The 24,255-nt window shown below is 33.4% G+C and overlaps 4 protein-coding genes across 5 annotated transcripts; 1 reads left to right on the forward strand and 3 right to left on the reverse strand.

The window, feature by feature from the left end:
* Positions 1-335: 335 nt before the first annotated feature.
* Positions 336-2,935, reverse strand: LOC18602145 (glycosyl hydrolase family 81 protein). Its single transcript, XM_018120273.2, has one exon. The coding sequence runs from the start codon at positions 2,672-2,674 to the stop codon at positions 491-493; it is 2,184 nt and encodes a 727-aa protein (XP_017975762.1). The 5' UTR covers positions 2,675-2,935; the 3' UTR covers positions 336-490.
* A 1,528-nt stretch (positions 2,936-4,463) lies between these two features.
* LOC18602146 (golgin family A protein) lies at positions 4,464-8,177 on the forward strand. Of its 2 annotated transcripts, XM_007033340.3 has the most exons (7): positions 4,464-4,830; positions 5,703-5,825; positions 6,133-6,321; positions 6,444-6,525; positions 7,357-7,421; positions 7,510-7,612; positions 7,758-7,898. In XM_007033340.3, the coding sequence occupies exons 1-6, from the start codon at positions 4,540-4,542 to the stop codon at positions 7,600-7,602; spliced, it is 843 nt and encodes a 280-aa protein (XP_007033402.3). In that variant the 5' UTR covers positions 4,464-4,539; the 3' UTR covers positions 7,603-7,612; positions 7,758-7,898. The 2 variants fall into 2 exon arrangements, with proteins under 2 accessions (XP_007033402.3, XP_017975558.2); XM_018120069.2 differs by lacking the exon at positions 7,510-7,612 and having other exon boundaries at positions 7,758-8,177.
* Positions 8,178-8,717: 540 nt separating this feature from the next.
* LOC18602147 (protein trichome birefringence-like 19) lies at positions 8,718-10,719 on the reverse strand. Its single transcript, XM_018120068.2, has 2 exons — positions 10,021-10,719; positions 8,718-9,717 (listed from the first exon to the last, which is right to left on the reverse strand). The coding sequence occupies exons 1-2, from the start codon at positions 10,486-10,488 to the stop codon at positions 8,908-8,910; spliced, it is 1,278 nt and encodes a 425-aa protein (XP_017975557.1). The 5' UTR covers positions 10,489-10,719; the 3' UTR covers positions 8,718-8,907.
* Positions 10,720-16,414: 5,695 nt separating this feature from the next.
* LOC18602148 (protein trichome birefringence-like 19) lies at positions 16,415-19,812 on the reverse strand. The gene is made up of 2 exons (XM_007033342.3): positions 19,198-19,812; positions 16,415-17,430 (listed from the first exon to the last, which is right to left on the reverse strand). The coding sequence occupies exons 1-2, from the start codon at positions 19,708-19,710 to the stop codon at positions 16,609-16,611; spliced, it is 1,335 nt and encodes a 444-aa protein (XP_007033404.3). The 5' UTR covers positions 19,711-19,812; the 3' UTR covers positions 16,415-16,608.
* Positions 19,813-24,255: the final 4,443 nt, after the last annotated feature.

The following is a 24,255-nucleotide window of genomic DNA, read 5'->3' on the forward strand; positions in this document are numbered from 1 at the left end:
GGAAGGCATAACAGTTGTTTAATGTGTTCTTAAAATATCTGGAACAACAAATTCTTCTCCATGCCACCAGCAACTGCTTAGTTGAACACTAATTTTTGCAACCACCCATGTGCAAAACTTGCTCCTACCCGTAGTTACAGGCTTACTGGGGTTTCTAATGTCTCTTTCATGTAATGGCTCTTTTTTAGTATCTTGTCAGCTATATGTATCAAGGAGTAACTTTATTATGTCCATTTTTTTTTCTCTCTTTCTCGAACTGAGGAAAGTCATTGATCAGAAGGAAATGAAAGTTCAGCTAGATATACAGCAGTATATATCAAATTAAGAATTAGATATAAATCCATTTAATTAGGAAATTTATATAAATTTTAGCAAGTATCTGACATAGCATCAAGCAACACAGCCATGAAAATGGCAGAACTACATAAGTTCCTCGTTCCAGCAACATTTCATGGTTTATTCAACCCAACCCAATACAAGATAAACAAAGTCAATGACAATAGTGACTAAACCAGCAATATTTGCCTTCTGTACCAAATTTATCTTCATGTTCATCACCCCTACTGTGAACCCACCACAACAGATTAGTAAGTGAGTTTCCATCATCATAACCATTCAGGTTTCTTATCTTTTCCAAAGCACTCTCCTTGTCATAGATTGCTTCCAAGGCATAGACAAACCCTTTCCATCCCTCTCCTACTCCTTCCCTTCCCAGTGCTGGTAATGTCCAGTTCACAAGCTCTCTAGTAAAGCTAATATCTGAGAACAGAACCTCACTGATAGGCAATATGGGTAGCAACTGAATTCCTAGCCTGCACTCTCTCCAGTCAGCAGGAGCAAACCAAAGGCCACTGTCCCTCTTGTTAGCCCACAAAACACCCACCACTCTGTTCTCTGTGGTGAACTCTTCTTCGTACAGATTATCTCCCTCCTTTACATGCCACCATGTTTGTGCTGCTTGAATCTCCATTGCTGCCAGTGTTGATCCAGTGGCAACAAGATGAGTGTCTCCATAGGCTAACCCCATCAATGCAGCAGAATAATATGCATTCACTGCCTCACTGGTGCTTTCTTGATTCCGTCCATCTGCAAATTCAGTCAACCCTCCAGCCCAAGAATGCAGTTTATACAAATCAAAACACCTCAAACGCGGATAATTCGAATTTGATCGCCTGCCTAAGTTCATAAAATCTGCCACAAGTGTATAAGCTTGGGGCTTATACCTCCTTCCCCATGCCGGGTCAATTTTGGCCAAGACAGCTATTGCATAAAGGAAGTAACCGATATGATAATGGTGATCATTGTAAATTCCAAATCCAAAATCTGCCCCTGAATCAGTGGACCCTTGTTTTGTTACAATTCCACCCCATTTTGAATCATACAGAAAACCATTCCCATTAAAAGTCCCATCCAGCCATGGTTCAATCGTATCCTTCAAGAACTTCCTTATCGCTGGAATCACGTCAAGAAAACACACTTCTTCAGCAATCAAAGCCAACCTTGCTGCTCTTGCTATCAACTTCCCATAAAAGTAAGATGATGTTGTTGTTATAGCCGATGAATCCAAGGCCTCGACATCCTTAGAAAGTGCAGTAACAATCTCATGATACGATTCCTCTTTCACCCCTTTAATAGAATGCCAAGTTACTGAAACCTGGTGTGGTTTCAACACCCATGAATCACCAACAATACCAACAAGCTCCCCATCAATACTTTTATACTTAAAATTCTCTAAAACCGTAACCTCACTATCATCTCTAGATAAAATATTAAGATGAAGTGGATGTGCTAGCATAAGCAAATCCCCCCAACCTTTCTTTTCCCATTTATATTCTAAACAAAATGGTTTAGTTAAAACCGCATCACCTGAGATTGGATAGCATGAACTGTACTGATCAAGAATTGACTCATACGTTGGATCAGAATCTGGCAATACAGCTATCCGAATAATACCCGAAAACCCGCCAGAAGTGATCAAGGAAAGACTATGATTCAAACTGATGGCTGAAGATGTATATATAAGCCAAGTTTGATTGTTGTTAAGCTTAATGGTATGCTTGGTGAGTGAAGTATTGGAAGAAAATGAGAGAATTGCATGAATCGTTGAGATTGATATTGGAGTATTGCCTGTTACAAAACAGGTTAAAAAGGGACTCCCTCGGACAAGATAGAAACGGAGGTTTGAACAGGGAAAATCTAAAGTGAGACTTAGATCACTGTAAGACGAGATTATATGGTTTTTTTGTGAAGTTGGGTTGGTTCTATCCGTTGCAAAGATGGTTAGATCAGAAATAAAAATTTGGTATAAGAAAGAAGAGTTGTGGAAGTGAGATGGGTAGGAGATAGAAAGGGAAGAGTCAGCTGATTTGATGAGATATGGATGGATGTATTCAGGTTGGTCACCATTTTTTAGAGTAAAATTTTGGAAGAAAGAGTTCGTTGGAAGAGGAGTTGAGAGGAGCTTTGGGGAGAAGAACACGGAAGGGTCAGGTAGAACTGAGGATTGTACTCCGGGAAAGAGAAAAGGGCAGTATTTTGTGGGCTTTGGGGGCGACATTGGTGGAGATGGCGATGGTGAGGGAGATGGTGATTTTGGGGGTTTACAAGGTTTTTTAGGCCTTTTAAAGGGCTTTGTGATTAGGGTCTTGACTTTTCTCCCCAACTTTTTTAACATTTTTTTGGTTTGTATGCAGTTGGACTGTTTGGTTGATAGGCCGATGAATCACCGAGTACAGAAATAGGGGAGAGAGAAATTAATGATTTTGTTGGGATTTGGTATATGGCAACTAGAAGGAAATAGAGGTTCTTTGACTGTTTTTCCGGTGTGAAAGATTTGACCCAAATTGAGGGCCCCTAGACAACCCCTTCTGATCTGATTCCTGAGGAACTTGGGCTGGACGCTGTGTCGAAAGAATAGCAAAATCAAAATGGGGGGAGAAGAGGAAGATAAGGAAGGAGGAAGGGTTAGCTTGGAAGTTAAGCAGTGGGGGGAGGAGGATGATGAATGTGGGAAGTTGGGGAATATGGGGGTACATGTTGAAGATTGCAAGCTATGCAAACATATTTGATTTTATGAATCTTAGAATCTGTAAACAATCAAAGGAAGGGATAATTCCTCAATGCTTAAGAGGTAAGCAAATGGGTAGAAATTGGAGACATAATCCTGTTGAAGTTTTCTGCCATTTGCACCATCACATATTCAATCAACGCGGATTTAACACTGCATTAAAACGTGGAACTCGAAAGCAAGGTGTTGGGGGGGAAGTGCTTGCTTTAAGTTTTCTTATCAGCAGACTTTAGGCATTTAAGTTCTTTCTTTTAATATGAAAAGTTATGCTATGGTTTCTGTTTAAGATTTACACCTCATTTATTTATTCATTTTCCTATCAATTATTGAGAATCATACAGGGAAGACATCCGATTTGATTAAACGTGCCTGATCTTTTGAACTCATAGAAATTCACCTTTCACCAGCTGCGGAATCAGGTGCTTTCCTTAGCTTTCACATGCAGGAATTTTGGGTCAGGTTTGATAAAGCATTCCACTTTCAAGTTAGACCACAAGAAAAATGTAATACGTTCTAATGAAATGTCGCTTCGTAATATGCATAAATAGAGTTGTTGAACAATGAAAAGGCATAGATATTATAGTTTGAGTCTTTTAAGTAAATTGATTCATGTCATTTAGTATTGATAGTAGGCATTATTTATGGTACAAAGAGTTATCTCAATATTTGACTTAATAATAAATACATGCATTTTTCATAAAACATTATTCCAATTTTTTTCTCAAATAATAATATTTCATAGACAGAAGGTATAATATTTTAAAAAATTTTCAAATTATTCAAAAAATTTCAAATAAGTAGTTATTCTTCTATTACATTCAATTAAGTTTTTATATTTTTATTTTTGAATCAAATAGACTTTTATAATTAACGATTGATTAACTAGCATTAATCAAAATGATATTTGTTTTTTTATCACCAAATGGTGCTAACATGGAATTTGAAAAATGCCACATGATATGTAACTATCCACTATGACATATAAGCGTATTACATTAGCATTATGTAATATAAAATAACAAATAATATTTTGATTAATAATTATTAATTATAAAAATTTATTTGATTTAAAATAAAAATATAAAAATTTCATTAAATAAGTACTTTTTTAAAAATTTTTTAAATATTACGGCTAAATAGAATAAAGATCAATGAAATCAAATAAATACACTAAAAAACATTTTTGGGTAAAGATAGCCCCCAATTGAGACAACCCAAAGAGGCTTACAGGCCTTAAAAGCACAAATTGGACAAAGAACGGAGCCCATCAAGTTGTGTTGGCAGGCCCAAATTGTTTTCATGAAGAAGGCTCATTTAGCTGAATGGGCTAGTTCGTGGGCCTAAATATTGACCAAATAACATTTTTTTTTTTTTTAAAAAAAAAAGTGCCCGAAGAATTGATGAGATCCCCAATCCTAGAACGCAAAGCTTGCAGATTCAAAGCTTTGAGACATTGATACAGAGAAAGAGATATGGCGGGGTTGTTAGCATGGGCAGCTGACGTAGTAGGAGGCCATGGAGGAAACAACAGCCAAGAAGATGACGTAGACAACATCCCACTAATTTTCTCTCCAGACCAGCAGAAGTACGTGCAAGAATTGGAGCGGAAGGCTTCCTCTCTTACCCGTCTGATCCAAGATCTACGCCTCAGGCTACCTCCTCCTGACATCTCCCAACGCCTCCCTCATCTCCACGCCCACTCCCTCGCTTCTAATGCCGCCCTCGCTCTCCAACTCAACTCTCACTCCGCGACTCGTGAGCAGGTTTTCCTTTCTATACTTATTTCATTGTTTCTCATCTGGGTACTCTGTTCTTTATAACATGTATGGTGAATATTTTTTCATGGTTTTCATTTGGTGGGTGTAATGCAGCTTTTTCCCTTTTAAAGTTTATCCTATTTCTGAAGTTGTCTTTTAAATATTACATTTCATCGTCTGTATAATGCACTTTCCTTTCTTTTCTCGGTGTGGCTCTTGGAATTTGGTTCTACGTATTATGTGCAATGCATTCTCTCTTTCCATTTTGCTTGAATTTCTTTGTGCAAAATTTATGCTGTTTTCTAGCATTTCTTTTGGTCCATGAAATTGTTCTTTCTTGAAGAATTTAGTTTGTAAGGTGAAGATTTGTGGTTAAATACTATACTGTGGGCTAAGCGATACGCTGTTAAGGCAGATAACGATATTTTTCGTGTAGTGTATGGTGAAATAAGTGATTAATATCAGTTTGGATGTTATCAGGCGCAAGTCTTTTATTTTTGTAAAACAACTATCTTCATTTGAAACATTAAATTTGAAGTTTGTCTATAGCTAAATGCTAATTGTGGCTTAAATCTTTAGGTTTTCTGGCAATTGCTGTAGCTTGTGAGCTGTGACACTTTAAAATTAAAAAGACAGGCTGTTTTTGAAATTTTCATTTCTTAGTTTGTGATCTTATCTCAGACAGAGGATGATGCATATTCGGTGAAGAAAAAAGTTATTAATCCAATAGCATTTTTTTAGTGCTGATTTTGAGATTAATTATTTGCTTCCGAGCATGTTTTGCTATGTGGAAGAGTTTTTGTCTTCACAAAACACTATATCCATGGAAAATATTTATTTTTTCCCTACTAATAGTTGCCACCACTTCTTATGGCCAGGCCCAATCGAGAGAGGAGACACTGCAACAAGAAAACGCTGCATATGAAAAGGCTATATCAAATTGTGAGAATAAGATGCAAGAGAAAGTGCAGGAAGCAGATACACTTCGTTCAAAGTTAAAGGTCAGGGTGAAGGTCCCAGAATTTGTTCTACATGCTGGTTTCATGACTTCTATAGTATTCATCAAATTACACTTAAGGCTTATATATGCATATAGGATTTCTTATGATACATGCTCATGTTAAAGAACCTGTATTTTGGGAAGGATGTTCACAGTTCACCTGGGTGGATATGCTGTTTCTAAAACTTTAATTCAAGTACTTTTTAAAGTGATGCTAGTTGAAAATGGAAGCGAGAGTAATCACTTATGTTTTCTTGGATCTTCTTGGCATTGCTTGAAGACTCACTCCATTTTTCTATTTTTAATAGGAGATGGACGACATTGAGAAAAGTCTAAAAGCTGAACTGGAAAATGCACAGGCTGCATTGGATGTCAGTCATTCTGGAAAATCTGCTGACTCTGTGGTTGAATCCACAGTCGGTGCTGAAAATGAGGCCAGCATAGAAGCTTCAAAATCTGCTATGCTAGACAAGTTAGAGAAGAAGAAAAAAGAATCGGTGCATTTTATCTCCTCTTTTGATTTTAAACTGTGCTTTCTGTTTTTCTATTTTCCCCCTTATTACATTAGTTGAGTTGTTACTGCTGCTTTTGCTGATTAAAGGATCCATAATATTCTCAGAGCTCAATTGAAGAGACAGTTCAAGATTTAGAGAATAAATGGGAAAATATTCAGAACAAAGCATTGAAGCAGCCTTCTCCAGGTACCTTACATTATAGACCTACTTTTAGTGTTTGCTTTATTAGCTCCCAAACAGTCATTTTATATGAATGGCAATGAGACAATCTTCTACCTTGGTTATATCATGATATTCTTTCAGTTATCTCTTCTTCAGTATGTGATTAAATTTCTTGTTAAATATAGTCTTGCATTATTGTTATTGTTTCTTTCTTTTCATTTCTGGTTTTTAAAGGATTTCCTTTTGAAAATTAAAACTAGATCCTTTATTGGATGTTGGATTTAAGCAAAAAAAAAAAAAAGAGAGTAACAACTAGGTGAAAGATGTAATAAATGGAGTTGCAAAAACTTGTATTTCTGGTATCCTGTTGTTCATTTGTTTCTAGATTGGAAGTAAGAATCCACTGTTTCTAAGAGATACCAGAGTTTGGTTTTCTGTGCTGTAGTTGAAAGTTCGTTTTGATTCTTTATTTAAAGTTTTAGTGGGATGTTAGTAAGGTTTTGAGAGAAAAAATGTATAAACTTTAAATCATTATCAGAATTTGAAATGCTCCCAATTTTTTATTGTCACTTTGGTCAATGTGATTCTTCTAATGTGTAAATAGAGAAGAAGCAGCAAAAGAAGAAAAATCTGTTGAATAGCTTTCTTCTGATGGTATGCATTATGGAAGCATAGGACTTCCCTGCTTTTAAAGCATTCTTCCTGCCTGCAGAGATACATTTTATTGTTTGTTTCTTTCTTTATTAAAACTTTACTTTTTTCCGGCTCATGCCAAGAAGAGACAAAAAAGATGGTTGGGGGAGAAATGAACCCAGAGTTAAACTTTGCTTACGCTAATCAATTTCTGTTTTGCAGCACAAAGAGAGAAGGCGTTGGACAAACAACTACACAGCCTTATTGAGCAACTAGCTGCAAAACAGGTCAGTTATTTAACTTATCCTATTATTTAAAATGGATCCAACTATATGCTTTAAAACGTTTACTCCTGACCTGAGATTCACTCTCAAGCTTTCAGCCATTGATCATATACCCCAAGTGGGCTGCTCACAATTCATGATCATAGCTGAGGCACTTGGACATTGGATTTTTGGGTTTGCATAGCTGTATCCCTGTAATATCTGTTCTACATCAACCATTTATCCTTTTCATAGTCATTGTCAAAAAAAAGAAAATGTTTTAAATGTCATCCTGGTGTTGGTATAGGCTTCTTTTATGATGTCATCTTCTGAAGGAACATTTTGAATGTTTTCTTTTAGGCACAAGCAGAAGGTCTTGTCAGTGAAATTCATTTGAAAGAGAAGGAACTAGAGAGGTTGAATGGCTTGTGGACAAAGCTGGAACTTAATAATGCAGAGGTCAATACTGCTAGGAATCGATTTGGAAGAGGTGGTTCTGATAAGGGATCTTCCTCAGATTTTTCTGTTGATGCTCATCACAAGCTTCCTTATTACAGTGGTGGCCGGAGTGAGAATCAGCAGAGACTCATGCTACTCAGGTCGGCTTTTGTGCTCTACATTTTAGCTTTGCACATCCTGGTCTTTGTCAAGATTTCATTTTGAAGAACATCTGAGGATGCCGTTTGCATACCGGAAAATGTGTATTCTTTCCACTGTAATATAAATATTACTGAATTGTAGCCTACAATTTGTGTATATAACACATTGTTTTGCATTGCATCTTTTCCAAGTTTATAGTTACTCCCACATTTGCTCTGTTAACCTGTATATCTGCTCGTTAACAGCTGTAAAGAATGATGTTTTATAAAGTTCCAACAAAAACTGTGATGTTAAAGCGTCTTGAAATTCACTGAGGATTTGTTTGGACGATACTTTTATTTTTTTATTTTTTGGATAAAAAATGAATAAACAAGACTAAATAAAAGTTAAAGACAAATAACAAAAGGTAAAGTTAAAACCATAGACATACAACAATAATGGGATTCTTCTGTGGCATTGGATCCGTTGCTCCCATCAGGTTTCCTGGTTGCACTCATGAGACCACCTTGGCCCAGGGGATTATTAAAGGTTCCTGAGAAACTTCCAAATCTCACGGGACAGTTAGGACAAAAAAGGATTGATCTTTTATTGGCTCATCTCCATGTCCTGCTATCTCTGACTCTGTTTCCTTCCGAGGACTGACAATTCCGGAGGTGGAAGAGGAGTTGTAATGATTTTCTGAGTGTTACGAGCACTAATAATGCATTTTGACACAGCCAATTTTCAACCAGATACATTTTTATATGTTCTATGAAACAATAAACTTTTACAGATATGATTCCAAATATAGTCTCAAATCCAGAAATGTATAGGTATAGGAGGTGATGAAACCACGTATTTTTTACAACAGAAAAAGAATCAATAAATAGAGCTGAGGGCATACTTCGCAGCAATTTGAATGCAAGTTTGATCAGGCATTCTTCATCAACTTCCCTTTTAACCGCATGAGAAATTCCCTCTTCATCAAATAGAGCAAAAACTCATTCCATGTGTCAATGGGGCCTGGCAAGCACCAGTGAACACAGTCATTTACTGTTGCATTCCTATTCATCGAGTGTCCATAACTGTTTGGATGTCCATCTGGTCTCAGCCACATAATCTCAGTAGTGTTTAGCAGTCCAAATGTTAAACCGATTTTCTTCCCTTCTTCCTCTGCTTTTCTTAGTTCCTCTGCTTGTGTCAGGTAGAACTCCAAGTTATACTCTTCTAACTTCATTTCCTGGCTTGTAAAGGGTCTTGTTCTAACACAATTTCCACCCTTATCCCAATCTCCATTCTCAAAGTGGGACGCCGAGAATGTCCTTAAAAATGTAGTACCCTTGTAATTTTTAAGGCCAAGAAGAGTTCTGAAAGCTGTTCTGAAGGCCATTTTGTATCCATAGTACCTGGTAAGGCTTGTGATGTTGTTTTCATTGCACTTGTGACATCCAACAAGTTCGCCCTTCTCATAGAAAAACAGCGGACGGAAGAACCATTGCCCTGCTGATATGATCACATAGTCAAAATTTTCAATCTCGTTTGCCCATGCTTCATCCACTTCATCCAAGTAAACGTTCATGAGGCTATTGTAGGTATGACCATCAGGGTCTGCATCTCTGGATTTAACCAAGAACGGTGACCAAAATGCTGCTAGGGTGAACTGGTAATCAGCATAGAACCAACGCTTGAAATAATCTATGTCTGATGAATATTTATGAGAAATATCTTCTGGATATGCTACCTGAAAAAACACAGATTAGAGCTAATTAATTTATCAGATGCGAAAGCATACTTCAGAAAGTAAATACATGCATAAATGTGAAGCAGCTAACATTGTTTAGATCTTATTCCTTGCAGTTTTGGGCGCTTTCTGAATCTTTTACTCTTCTTGTCATGAATACATACACCTTTTATTCCTAGTAAACCAACTGTGGTTACAGTTGTTTTACGCATGGCTTGAAACATATCAACCAATAGATTATGGAGATAATTATGTGAAGAATTTTATGCAATAGATGGCTGCAATTAATGGTTAAGCACTTACATCAGCTAACAGGCACAGTAATGATTGCATTTGGTTCCTTCCTACTGAATCCCCAACAAAGGCCATCGACTTCCCTCTGACAATCTCTAAGAAGTGAACTGCATCAAAGAGAGGTAGCTCACAGTCATCTGGCTTCCACCTCCATTTCATGAACTCTGAGTCAGGCCTCCCAAACTTCATGCAGTTTTGCTGATCAATAATCAGGCGGCAAGTTTCGTTAGTGTAGTAGGGACCCTGCGGATGAGGCACCCATTTTCCATTAAATACATCACATTTCTTCTCCAACTCTATACTTCTCAGGCTACTGATATTGATCTTGGGAGATGGCAACGGCGAATGTGAACTTTTCAGGAGACATAAAGGGATGGAACTGATGAGAATCAGGAAGAGGGTTAACAGGAAAACTTTAGTGGAACTGTTTTGTTGAGAGTTCTTTCCATCGGGAAGCTCAATCACATGGAACTTCATAGTGGAGAAGCCTGAAGCAAGAGACTTCTGTGCTCTGTTCAAGTTACATGAATTGGACAATTGACAGTTTTAAAACAGCTCCTTGAGGTAAGGCTTGGTGTAAACCAACTAATTGACCATCATGATATAAACATGAATTTGGCAAGACATCATGATGAATAATTAAATACTTATCACAAAGACAGACTCAATGCTTTTTCTTTTTGTTCTTGCCAAAAGAATGCTTAGTAGATTAAGTTTGGTATAATTCTGTACACAAAATTAATATATCAGAAAGGAAATAATAAAATTAATTTATCTTTAAAGTAGGAAAACATGGGATTCTTATCTTTTACAATTTATGCACATTGTTAAACTTCTATTCTGAACAGGGGAATAATTCTCTTCTGGTATAGCAAAACCAAGTCTCTTTATCTGTTTATGTCCACTGTCTTTGAAAGGAATGATATTAGCTTTGCTTTGAATTCAACTTTCAAACGTTCAGAAGTTCCAAAAAGAGTCTGATTTTGAAGGAGATAAAAACTAGTAAAAATGATCGAAGTATACAATATTGATATGTTGAGAGTTGAAAAGATCAAAGCAGCTCCATGATTTACAGTCAAAATCAGTCATCTGTTCTCTTAAATTATGTTGATAATTACATCCTGCTCCGGGCTTCTTTGCTGTCGGCGCATGCGATAATGTGCCTAAATTTCTGATTTATTGGGATTACATTCCATTATTTCTTTTCATCCAACTCATATCTAATAAAGAGTGAACAGAAAAGGACAGGTTTTGACATTACAGCCTACCAAGAGATGCATCTCTTTTTGTGCCCTTTCACCCATTGGAAGCATTTCCTTCTGGCTCTGTGGTATACGCAAGAGTGTGCATGATTCTTTTCTTTTGCAGGTAGCTGATCACCAGGGGAAAAACCTGTCAGAGTTTTAACTTCAATCATCAGTCAATATCATTTCATTCTATACTATGTGCAGCAATCATGAGGCTCATAACAACCTTGGAGCCACGGCATGTGTTAGCCCACACTATAAACGTGTCCTGACCACAAAGTGAAATCGGTCGTTGATCACAATAAGTATTACTAGTGCTAAGTTAGACAGGCGTGGCTTGGGAGCAAAGCAATTTTTGATTGCTCAAGCAATTTTTCACAAGATTTCCTTTTATGGGAAAAAGCACCCTCTTGCTTTAATTATGTATAGACTACTCGTCTTATTGCAAGAGATTTGAATTTTTAACATGTTCTTAATTTGAACTTTTCATATACAATGATTTAAATTTGATTTAACGACCATTATCTCATTTAAAAAGCTAAATTCTAAAATTCAAATCTCTTCTCTACTTTGTTAATTAATTATTGTTATTATTTTTTTTGTATATAAACAATTGAACTCGAGATGCATCTATTTAAGATCTTCATGCTTGTTAGATAATGTTTGAGGGAACAAACCATAAATAATTATACCACTATCATTTAATCATCTTTGTTGGAGATACTGAGAGAGCAAACAACCGACTACGGTGGATTTGCTATTTAAAGAATAGTTTGAACAGATTAATCTATCTATATATACATATATATCATGAAAACGGAACAATTCCAAATTGGGGTGGTGGCCAAATGCATCTGATTCTTTGACTGTAAAAATATATTTTATAAGTGCCGTCCAATTCCGTGGTATTATTTCTACTGGAGGATGTTTGCCTGTTGCCATCAAAGGTCAATCTGAACTTATGGATGGTCGGTACTTCATTAGTCCATTGATTTGATTTTTATTTTTTTGGATATCTTTTAATTAATTATTAATTAGCATTCGATTATCTCTTTAAACATTTTAAGATGAAGGATGCCAAAAGCAAAATAACATATTGTCTTATTCTCAGATTACTTTCTATATTGGAGAATCATCCTATTAATTTGCCTTGTAGTGATTAGACATTGCATCATCAAATTTCCAAGATTAGACCCCCTGCCCACCAAACTTATCAAAGCCTTGGAATTTTAATTATATTCCAAATTGATACTCGAACAACCTGATTAATATATATTTTTTTATGGGTGCAATTTTCAGCAGGCAAATTAGGCAAAATCTTTTATATATGACCTACTTTAGCCTGCTCTGGTTATGTGCGGAAACAGGTTCTTCAATTAATAATTAAAAATAATAAATAAATTGTAGTAAAGTTGTTCTTTAATTATTGACACTAATAAATCGTGAACTTATATATGTCAATAACTATAACTCTTTAGTCAATAGTTAATTTATAATCTTATTGGCATAACTCTTTCACAATATTACCAAATAATTAATTTATAATCTTATAATATATGTTATAAATAAATACCTATTTAAATATAATATATAAAAAAATATATAGTTAAAGTACTAATTTATTTATTTATTTAATACATAAATAATAAAATTAATTTTTAAAAGCATATTTCTAACGAAAGTACCAGTAGAAGCAGCAACAAGCAATAGGCCAGATGGCAAGAAAGTGAGTTGAATAATTTGATTTCTCTATTCTCTGTATCTCTTTACCCAAATCTCTAAAAATTGTAAAGTGTAAAAGGGGGACGGGTCCCATGAGTTCACTCTTTTCTTAGCAACAATAAAAGGTAAAATTCTGTTTTGGCCCCTCAAATTTTTTAATTTTCTCCTTTTATAAAATATTTAAATTAATATGATAAGATTGTTCAACGTTTTTAGTTTTAAACCTCAATATTAACTTGATTCTCTTTAACCTTTTTAAATCTAAACATTATTATATACATATGATCTTTTATTTCTTTAAATAAAGAATTTCATTTTTCAATCAATATGATATATATATATATTGATATTAATAATTGTGTCAACTACTTTTAATTTTAATTCATTTTTCTTTCTATCTTTGTCTGTATCTAAATAACTTAATAATTCAACACAGTAGTTTTTTTTTAAATTCAACGTAAATATTATATTTTTTATCAAAATTAATTAATTTTGATAAAATAAAAAAAATATAAATCTACATTTTAATTTTACAGAAAAATTTAACATAAATTACAAAACTTTTATACCTTTATTTAAACTTGTTGGGGACTGCAAGTTAGCCCTATAAAGCTGACTTGAGTGGTAGTCAAGTTTTCGTAAAGCCTACACTGATTTTAAAAGCATGAAATAACAATTCATAAGGGCAGTGCTGCTCTAATGGAACATAGTTTGGGTGTTGTATTTAGAAGAAATCAGGTTGAGGAACCTTCTTGAATGCAATTAAGTTAATTAAGGAGCAGCTCTAACCCCAAAAATTGGCAGGCACCATCTCCAAGATTTGGGCATTCCAAGTGTAATTAAGGAGATCTAATAACAGCAGTTTTCTCTTAATTCGTTATTTATATGTTTAAATTTACGGATCTAAAATGATTAAAAATTGAAATATAAACTTAAGGTTGATGAAAATATAGAGTTAAGTGTTTTCCTAGCAACGAGCATATAACTTTTTGATGACTAGTATGCAAGAATATGTGACGGAATGTCAGACATGATTGAATTTATAATTGAAATTAGTCTAAACTTTTCTTCTTTGTCTCGAGGGAAAACACCGAAGATTGGACTTGTGACCTACCAATCTTTGTCGAAGCATGGATGTTTTTATATATCCTAACCACTGATTGAATATTTGATGCGACCAACCTAATAATCAAAAAGTTTTGGCTGTCCACTAAATTATATGCTCAATAATGATTCGCCCTGTTGAGGCAACTTTCTGCCTACAACCTGTTTGCGAAGTAAAGGATTAGGCGCGTCGTAAGTACATATAGTAAGGTTTTTTTGCTCACAAGTACACATAGTAAGTTGTTTTTGAAATTAAATTGCTTTTTTCTTCCCCTTTTTCGCTTCATGCACTGGCATACGGAGCTACAAATTTTGTATTCAGAGGGCCGAGACAGGCGAACCTTTTTGATCGAAATTTACACTAGCAAATTAAGTACTAAATGTAAAATAGCGTGATTGTATAAAAATTGTAATATAATTGATTTTGTGTGCACTATATATATATATAATAATAATTGAAACTTCTTTTAACTGTATTTTCTTTGTCAACATAGGCAGTGATTATATTACATAATAATTAATGTTAACATGCTCTTACCCTATTAATTGAGAAGATAATTCATAATTAGCATAATATCTAAAAAAACTCTTAAATTATTCAAAAAAATTCAAATAAGATTTCATACTTTTATGACGTACAATAAAATTTTTGTAATTTTAGTTTGAGTCAAATAAACTTTTATACTTTTATTTTAAGTCAAATAAATTTTTATAATTAATGATTAATTTAATTAAAATGACACTTGTCATTCTATATCATGTAATGCTGATATAATACTAACGTACTATGCTGATATGTCATAATAAATAATGACGTAATATTTTGATGTGATATAATTACATGATTACATCGCATTTTTTGCATTCCTCATTAACGTCATGTTAATATTATATGGATATAAAATGACAACGGATAATTTGATTAATGACAATTAGTGAACCATTAATAATAAAGACTTATTTGATCCAAAATAAAAATATTAAGATTTGATTAAATGTAATAAAAGAATAAAAATTTATTTAAAAATTTTAAAATAATTAAAAACTTTTTTAAACATTATGTCTTCATAATCTAAGAACTCAAAAATACTTAAAGTATAATAATAATTACAATTAAATGGCCCAAAGTAAATGAAATTATTTATTGCGTCTAAAAAATAAAGAACTGTTAACAACTTCTCAAAATTTTGTCAAAACATTACCAATATTTGTGAAGGAGGGGCAAAATGTTAAATTATAGGAGTCCAAAACAACAGATGACCTTTTCTCCGCTTGGGGGAGGGGTAGTATTTCCAAAGCTTTCTCAAGCCAATAGAATAACATGCCGTTGCCTATCCCATAGTCAATCAATGGCAGAGACACAGAGACAGTTCAATAACTTTAAAAGCCTCAAGTATTTAAATATTTAAATAAGGTATTTTTTATTAAAATTAAAAAAAAATTTATCATTATTTAAAAATTATTAAATACATATTATGTTGATTGAAAATAATAAAAATAATTGATAATTAATAATATTGTGAGAATTAGGAAGTGATAAAAAAATATAGATTTATTAAGCACATATTTAGGGAATATATATTCTATTAATTATCTTGACTTTTACATAACTAGGGGAGTGAAATAGATTGTTGAGAATTAATAGAATGAGGAAAATGAGAGAAAATAGATATTTGTTAGGTACTTAATTTAAGAAATATTTTATTAATTATCTTAATTTTATATATTTTTAATATAATTAATAATGTTATTATAAAATTATAGAGCCTATAAAGATGTGGGGTCTAAAGCAAGTGGTGGCTTTATGTTAAAGCTGGCCTTGGGTGGACACACAGAGAGTGGAGTGGTGGTGTCAGATAATAACAATAAAGTATAAAAAATCTTTACTAATTATAATATTTATGTTAAAATTTTATGTAATTAATGATGTTAATGAACTCATTAATTTTTTTTATAATTTTGTAAGGATTAGAGTTAAAACTCTAAGTCAAAATAGATTTAGATATGTCACCGCTTAAAAAGTTTTTGAATACACTTGCCCCCAGCTCTGACATTGGCTGCGTATCAAAATTGTTTGTTAAAATGTAATCATTATAGTATATTATAGTAAAAGATACGAAATTTAAATATTTACGGATGTTGAATATTTGGACTTGTTTAAATAGGTGAAATCTTAAATTCTAAACTTATTTTTTATTGTTTGAGTATACCAAGCAACATGTGATTGATCATTTAGCAGTCTCTTTTTATTTTTAACTCTTCTTTTGAGAAGTAGCTTGGGTTCTTTGTTTACTGAAACAGAAATTGAATTTAGCTTGAAAAGAACCAGATTACTGAATGATGTTCTAATTAATTTCAGTTTTCAGCAGGCAACCACAGTACCAATGCCACATCTCTCTCTCATTTTATACTACATTTAACGTACAATATCAACAACTACCAATCCAATTAAATAAACCGATAAATAATTCTAAGTAGAATAATCAAGAACTACTGAATAGAGGTAAGGCAAAGGAAGCCGAATCTATTGGAATCTCATTTTCCTGTCACCTGAATGAAGCCTCTCTTGATGTGATCTTGCTCCTTCCATCTTCAACATCTGAAGCAAGAAATCATTCCAAGTATCAATCGGACCAGGCAAGCACCAATGCACACAATCATTGTACAAAGTCACATTTTCATGAGGCCAATGCCCATATCTGCTTGGATGACCATCGGGTCTCAACAATGTTGCCAGCGTCGTGTCCATCAGCCTATATCTCTTCCCTTTCTTTCTCCCTTCTCTTTCAGCAGTCCTGAATTCCTCCATCTGTATCATGTAAAGCTCCAAGTTCTCGCCATCCAACGCCGTCTCATTGCTCCTAAACGGCTTTGTTCTAACACAATTTCCACCCTGGTTCCACATACCATTCTCAAAGTGTGACGGTGCAAAAGTCCTTAGAAATGTTATGCCTTTGAAATTTTCTAAGCTGTTGATGGCCCTGAAAGCAGTCCTGAAAGCCTTTCTATAGCCATAGAACTTTGTTAAGTCTGTCACATTCTCTATTAGGCAAAAATGGCAACCAACAATCTGGTTATTTTCATAGAAAACTGATGGGCGATAAAACCAGTGTCCACCAGAGATGATTAGGTAGTCGAATTCTTCGATTTGGGTTGTCCATTCTTCATCCAACTCGTCGAGATAGAGATTGAAGAGGCCAGTCTGCGTTGGACCATTGGCCTCTCTTTCTTTGGACTTAACCAAATGTGGAGTCCAAAAGTAAGCAATGGTGAAGTTGTAGCTTGTATATTTCCATCGTTTGAATTTTTCGTCTGGTGTGTATGAAACATCGATTGGGTATTCCACCTGAAACGATGCAACATTAATTTAAGAATCCTGCAGACCTAAGAAAATTTAAAAACCATGCTTTCATTAATTGAGGGGTTTGGCATGTGAAAAGATGTTTTAATCCCGAACTAAAACATTAACCTACAGTGAATTTCGAGTCTTTGAAGTATTTCTAGACTTGGTCACAAATTCCATTAGCCAAACAAAGAAACAACAGTTGGGTGCATGTTTAACTCTCTTTCGGAGGTCTCTTGAGTGAATAAATGAACAAATGAGAGGAGAGTCAATCAACAAAATGTTTCAACTTGTAATAGATAAAAGAAGTTCAATCTATGGGTTGGTTTCAAAACATTATTAATGGAAAGTTGACCAAATCAGTCTTGGATGCTTTGGACAGCAGAACAAGGAATATATGAGCAAGTGTAGTAGATAAGCATGGTAGAATATGATAACAGACCAAGGAGCCCACATTACCAAAAATGCATGGGCTACTCGAAATTTGTCATCATATGATCAAACTTTATTGTATTCGAATATTGAATTATATAACCAAACTTTGTTTTTGTCAGATTGAATTGATAGGCAGGTGAATTAATATAAAGCAAAAAGTGCCATTATTAATGTTCAATTTCATTTCAGATGTGAGAGTAATGAGGAGAGGGGCAGATTCTTCTAATCCTGATAGCTAGTGATTGGCTACAATGTCAATAGATAGCTGGCAACATTTTAATTATTATAAGAGAGAAAAAGACAGGGTCAATAGAAGACAATCAGTTTTAGTCTTACAATCGGGGCAAAAGAGACATTTCCGTTTATAAATTGAATTGTTCAAATGGCTATAATTTATCCAAAAAGAAAATGTATTTAATTGTAAACATCAGACAATTAAAGGTAGGCATGGTCCAAATTAAGCACTTCAAATCAACATAATTTTTTTAATCAAAATCTTACAGCTAATTAAAGAGAGGGGGTAGGGGGGGGGGGGGGGGGGGGGGGGGGTAAAATGCTTTAAAACATACAGTTTTCTCTCAATTTTTGCTTTCAAAATCAAATGGCAAAAGTTAAAAAATGTTGCCAATAGGAATCTGTCCAAGAGAAAAAAAATTTTTGTGACACCTACATCTGTCCACATGCATGGCATTTTTTGATATATATATATATATATATATTAATTTATTCTGCCTTTTTGTTTAGGAAAAAAATGTACATTGCAATAATATGCATGTTAACTAATAATAGGGACAACAACAAGAGTAAAGATTCCACGTACTATTTCTACACAATCATTTCACCTAATCTTTGATTTGTATAATGGCTTAGGTAAACTGCCCATGCTGCTAACCAAAATTGATTGAAGCAATGACTTAAAACCTAAAGCCAATTGAGATACAGAAATGTTGGGGGACCACTCCAATTTTACAAATTAAGTTCCAAAAACGAGCATAGTTCAGTGAACATTTGTCTCTCAGTTCTAAAATCAAAGCTAATCGATAAACTTTTTCAACTATACAGGTTATAATCCAATTGGCAATTTACTATCATAAGTATAAAAGTAGTCGGACATTTCCCAAACCGAGAAAAAGTGACTATTATTTTTTGGAGGCAAATTTTGTATGCACTTCAAATTCAATTCATACGAGTAAAACGAAAAATGTGCACACATAAATATATATATATATATATATATATATATATATATATATATATTTTGTATGTATGTTGAATTGAGGTTCTTGCGCATCGATGTATAACAGTAAAATCTAGATGGAAAGTAAGGAGACCTACCCTGGAAAGGAGGCATATCAAGGACTGCATTTGGTTTCGGCCCACTGAGTCTCCAACAAAGGCCAAGGACTTGCCTCTAACAATTTCCAGGAACTGAGCAGGGTTGAAAACAGGAAGCTCGCAGCCATCAGGTTTCCACTTCCACTTCATGTACTCTGTGTCAGGCTTTCCATATTTCATGCAATTCTGATGCTCATGTATCGCCCAACATGTCGTGTTCGTGTAGTAAGGCGCATCAGGGTTTCGCACCCATTCTCCAGAAAATATGTCACAATTTTCACCTTCAGATATCCTTATTGAAGCTTGTAGTTCTTCAGAAATATCATATGTGGATGATGACTTGGATGACGAAGAATTCTTTAACAGATATAAAGGGTAACCTAGCAAAGGGTAAAATACAGGGATGATAGTGAGAAAAATTAAGGTGCCAAAGATTATAACTAGGACAATTTTTGATGTTCTTGGCAGTGCATGGCTTCTGCCCAAGGGAAGCTCCACTGCATGAAGCTTCATTTAGAAAGAGAGAGAAGGAGAAGGAGAGAGAAAACAAGAGTTATAGGGAACAGCCAAGGCATTTAGAAAGGGACTTTGCTCATGTATATAAAGTTGTGGCAAGTTTAAAAAGATTGATGTGGTGGTTGCTTTTCATATATGGTTTTAGACCTTTTGGTTGAGGATGCTGTGCATCAAACCATTTTCTAATAGTCCCTTGGATTCTATAATTAGGATACAACCATAATTTCATTTCTTAGAAGATAATATGTACGAGTAAAAATCAATGTTATAATCCATTATAATCCTTCACATATATAACATGGTAATTATGTCGTTTAAAAGAAATTAATCAAAGAAGAACCAAATTAAAATTAATATAAAGTTAAGACTAAATTATTTATTCATGAAGAAACTTAAATCTGAAATCTACGTTGTAAAAGCTCTTCTTTATAATTGAGACAAAGACATCTTTGGTGTCGTTATTATTTATTTATTTATTTTTGAATTATTGATCATTTTTATGATAAATGATGACAAGTATCCTTTAACTACTAACTATTATATGTTAGGCTTTTCAAAAAAAAAACTATTATATGTTAAATGGCACCTAAACTGTGTTTATTGATGTAAGAGCAAATCCTTAAACTTTTACTCTCTATGTGCGCACCTAATTTGGATTTAAATATTATTATATAAAATATTTATGCCAAAGGAGATACGTGGCATAATTTTGCAAGAGAAAGGATATTCATTGCCTTGGGGAAGTGAGAAGAGACAAAGAAATTGATTACCATAAGAAAGGGGTGATTCATTGCAATAGGAAGGGGTAAAAGGGAAAAAAAATAGTTGTTGACTCGAACCCGCTTTTGGATTTTGGTGGGTCAAATTTGAAATTAATTTCTTAGAAAATGAGATAATTATTTAGTTGTTAGCTATTTTCTTTTGTATGTTCATATGATGTTTCAATAATTTGTTGAGTTAGAGAACTTAAATGTTTTTTTTTTATCTAGTATAATTTTGAAAGTAAAAGATTCAAATCATGTTTTGTTTTTAAATAAAAAATATTTGATTTAATGATAATTGAGATAATGTATTTAAGATGGAGAAAGTCGTCAAAGATGAATGACAACACGTGAAATGATATTCAATGAATAGTAGGGAGTATAAGTCATTTCTCTTACTCTCCAAGTTAAATATGATGTGTTGAATGAGAAATCTTCAAAAAAATTTATATGTCAAAGTCCATTACAAATAAATAACATTTTAGAAAGGAATTATATAGGTTGATGACGAAAAGAGAAAAAAATTTAAGGGTATACTTAAAACGAATTTAATAAATTGATTGCAGAGTTTTCAAGTGTATGTGAGATAATAAAGGAAGAGGATAAGGCAATAATTTTAATTAATTCTCTTGCTGAGAATTATGAGGATTTTCGGGTGTGAAAGATGTAAAGTTGTAATTACAGAGCATGATAAATTAAAACGAGCTAAAAATGAAAATGAGGATGATGGAGCAACGGGTAATGCTCTGATGGTGGAGATCGAGAGGGAAAAACAATGTAAGAGAAATTAAAAGAATGATGGAAGATGCAGAGGTAGATGGATTTGATTTCTAGGCCTCTAGAATAAATTTAAGCAATAAAATATATGTTGTTATTGTCATGAGATGGGACACATAAAAGCTCATCGCAAGAAATTAATTAATGGAAGATTAAGGGAAATTTCATAAAGGTTAAAGAGAATGAGAAAAATAAATGTGTGGAATTATCTATCAATGTGATTGTTGATCGTGATGAGGAAGAAGATGAAGTTTAGATGGTGTAAGAAGAAAAGAATGATACAAAAGATGTATGGGGTTTTTGATCCTGCATTCTCTCAACATATATGCACACAGAAGGAAAGAATGATTTTCAAAGTTTGAGAAGGGTGAGAAACCAGTTTTTATATATATAATTTGTTTTGAATGAGTACCTGATAAAATAAGACACAAAATTCTAACCTTAATAATTTTTTTTCCAATATATAATATTATTTAGTGGAATTTGTTGTTACTATTATCTTTTCCCATTTATACGTTAAGGAGTGAGTCCAAGTCTGTGGTTTAGCAGGCGAAGGCGTTTACCAGGTTGACCGGAGCCATCTCACCAACTGCTTGATGGACCTTAGATTTGCTTCAAATCTAGATCAACTTTGACTGTTAAACTCTCTACAACCACAATCTTAATTTTTTTTTAAAGGTAACCACAATCTTAATTAATGTTGTTTTCTTCTTTTTCTTCTTCTTCTTCTTCTTTTTTGGTTTAATTTTATTTTTGGACAAGACTTAGATGAAATTGGTCAAACTCCTAATTAAAAATAATCAAATCATTTTTTCTAAAAATTTTGAGCACAAATTCATTGTTGGATAACTTGTTCAAACATAGACCTTATGTACATATAGAAATTCAGAAAATTTAAAATAATTTTTAATATGCACTTTAATTAAAAATTATGATATATTTTGGTGTAAATGGGGTTTAGATGAAATTCAAGGAACCGGTAAAATTGACTTCAAGACGAGCCTTTTAATGGACGTTATCTTTAAAATTTATTTCGCCCTCACCACTCGGTATGTAAAAGAGAATAATGCAAATAGCCTTAAGGATACAATGAAGCCAACGTCTAACTTCCTATTGCACTTTACGAGAGCAAACCGTTAGATACACTCGAGGATTTGTAAAGTTGTTTAGCCTTAGAGTTTATTTTCTACAGCAAGTAGATTACAAAGAATTTGAAAACTTTTGTAATTGATAGGAACTTAAGTGTTTATGTTAATAGAACACAACACTTTATTTGCTCTTGATATTTTTGCTTTTGCTTTGTATTTGATTTGATTGCTACAAAATAGTTGGCAACAAGCCCTTTATATAGGCTTGTAAGTGTCTCTTCTTTAAAGACACAACCTTTTTATCTAATAGGCATGTTAACATTTTACCAAACATAATTTTTGAATAAAAGTATTGTTTTAATAATCATCTTATGAAAAGATAACTATTCATTCCATAAGATATAATCTTTGAGTTATAATTTGAAATAATAAGTTTTATATTTAATTTTTGAGCTATGGTGTCTTTTCAATATGTCTCATAACTTATAGATGTCATTTTACTAAGATATATAACTATTCATATAAAAACTTGCTTATAATCCAATAGACACTTTATGTGACATAATCTTTAACCTAAAATAGCTTTTCATTATGTGACATAACTTTTGATTTTGAAAATACACCAACATATATTCCCTCAATTATTATCAAATAATATTTTCTTATATACATTATTTTTAATTTTTTATATATTATTGATTTATTTGTCGAGATGCATTAATTTCGTAATCATTTTTGTGTTAATTTTACTTTATAATTTTAGAATATTTTCTTTATCCCCAAGTTGAAGTATATGCCTTAATTCCACATTGATTGATATATAAACCACAGTTGAATCGGACAAGTTAAGACTGTTTGGGTTTAGGGTATTTAGTCAACCACCAATGCTTTCTTACTTGTTTTCTTCAATCATTATTGTATATGATATACTCTATTACCAAAGTAAGGTTCATCGACACACTCATGACAAATCCAACGTTACCATCACAGTGCACTACCCCTCTTATCTGGGCCTATTTTGGGCTTTTGGGCTTTGTGCTCTCATTTTTTATTTTCCCACTAAACTATTTGCATTTCTTGCTCCAATTTATTTGTTAATATACACCTTATTATACAATATAAGATCACTTAATATATGCATATATAATAGAAACTATTTTTGTTGGTTATTTTGAAATGTCTTATTTGTTTTTCCTTTTAAATTCAGAACTCTTTATTGAAATTGAACTAATGCTAGACATTTAAGCATTTGATTTAATAAGTAGATAAATATTTTTATCAAAAAATTATACTTTTTTTTTCTCTGCGGTCCCAACAACAAAGATAAAAGGAGTGGTGGCAAATAGCCTGCAATAATTGGAATGAGGAAGTTAAGAGCACTTGAAAATGGATGTAAGTTGTTATTTTTCACACATCAAATCATTAATAAGTTGGCATTACATTATAATCACTCTATTCTTATAGTTTTGCTATAAAGCTGAAAGGGCCAGCATTGGCTGGCAAGGACAAAATGCACTGCAATTAGCAAGTTATAGCCAATCTCTGCCGACGATTTTAAGTGCCGTTGGAATGTCATCATCGATCGTCTTGGCTGATAACGTGACGAACATGTCTCTTAAAGCCAACTACTTTTCTATATATATATATATATATCATCATATGCACTAATTATATACATTTTTTCTTTCTCACCCTGTTGTATTCAATTTATGCTTATGGGATATCCCATTTTGAGATAAACAAAGATATTGTAAATAAACCACAAAGAGGGCGGTGTAATGTTGGGCCCAAGCCCAACTAAACGGGTTATTTACTCCCAAATGAAACTAATCATCTTGGACAGCAATTCGGGCTGCCGACCAATCTGACCGTAGTCGTGAAGCAAAGCTATATCGGCAATACTATTTTCTAAAATT

This window comes from Theobroma cacao, chromosome 4 (assembly GCF_053813885.1).
Source record: "Theobroma cacao isolate CCN51 chromosome 4, ASM5381388v1, whole genome shotgun sequence".
In the NCBI taxonomy this organism is placed as follows: Eukaryota; Viridiplantae; Streptophyta; class Magnoliopsida; order Malvales; family Malvaceae; genus Theobroma; species Theobroma cacao.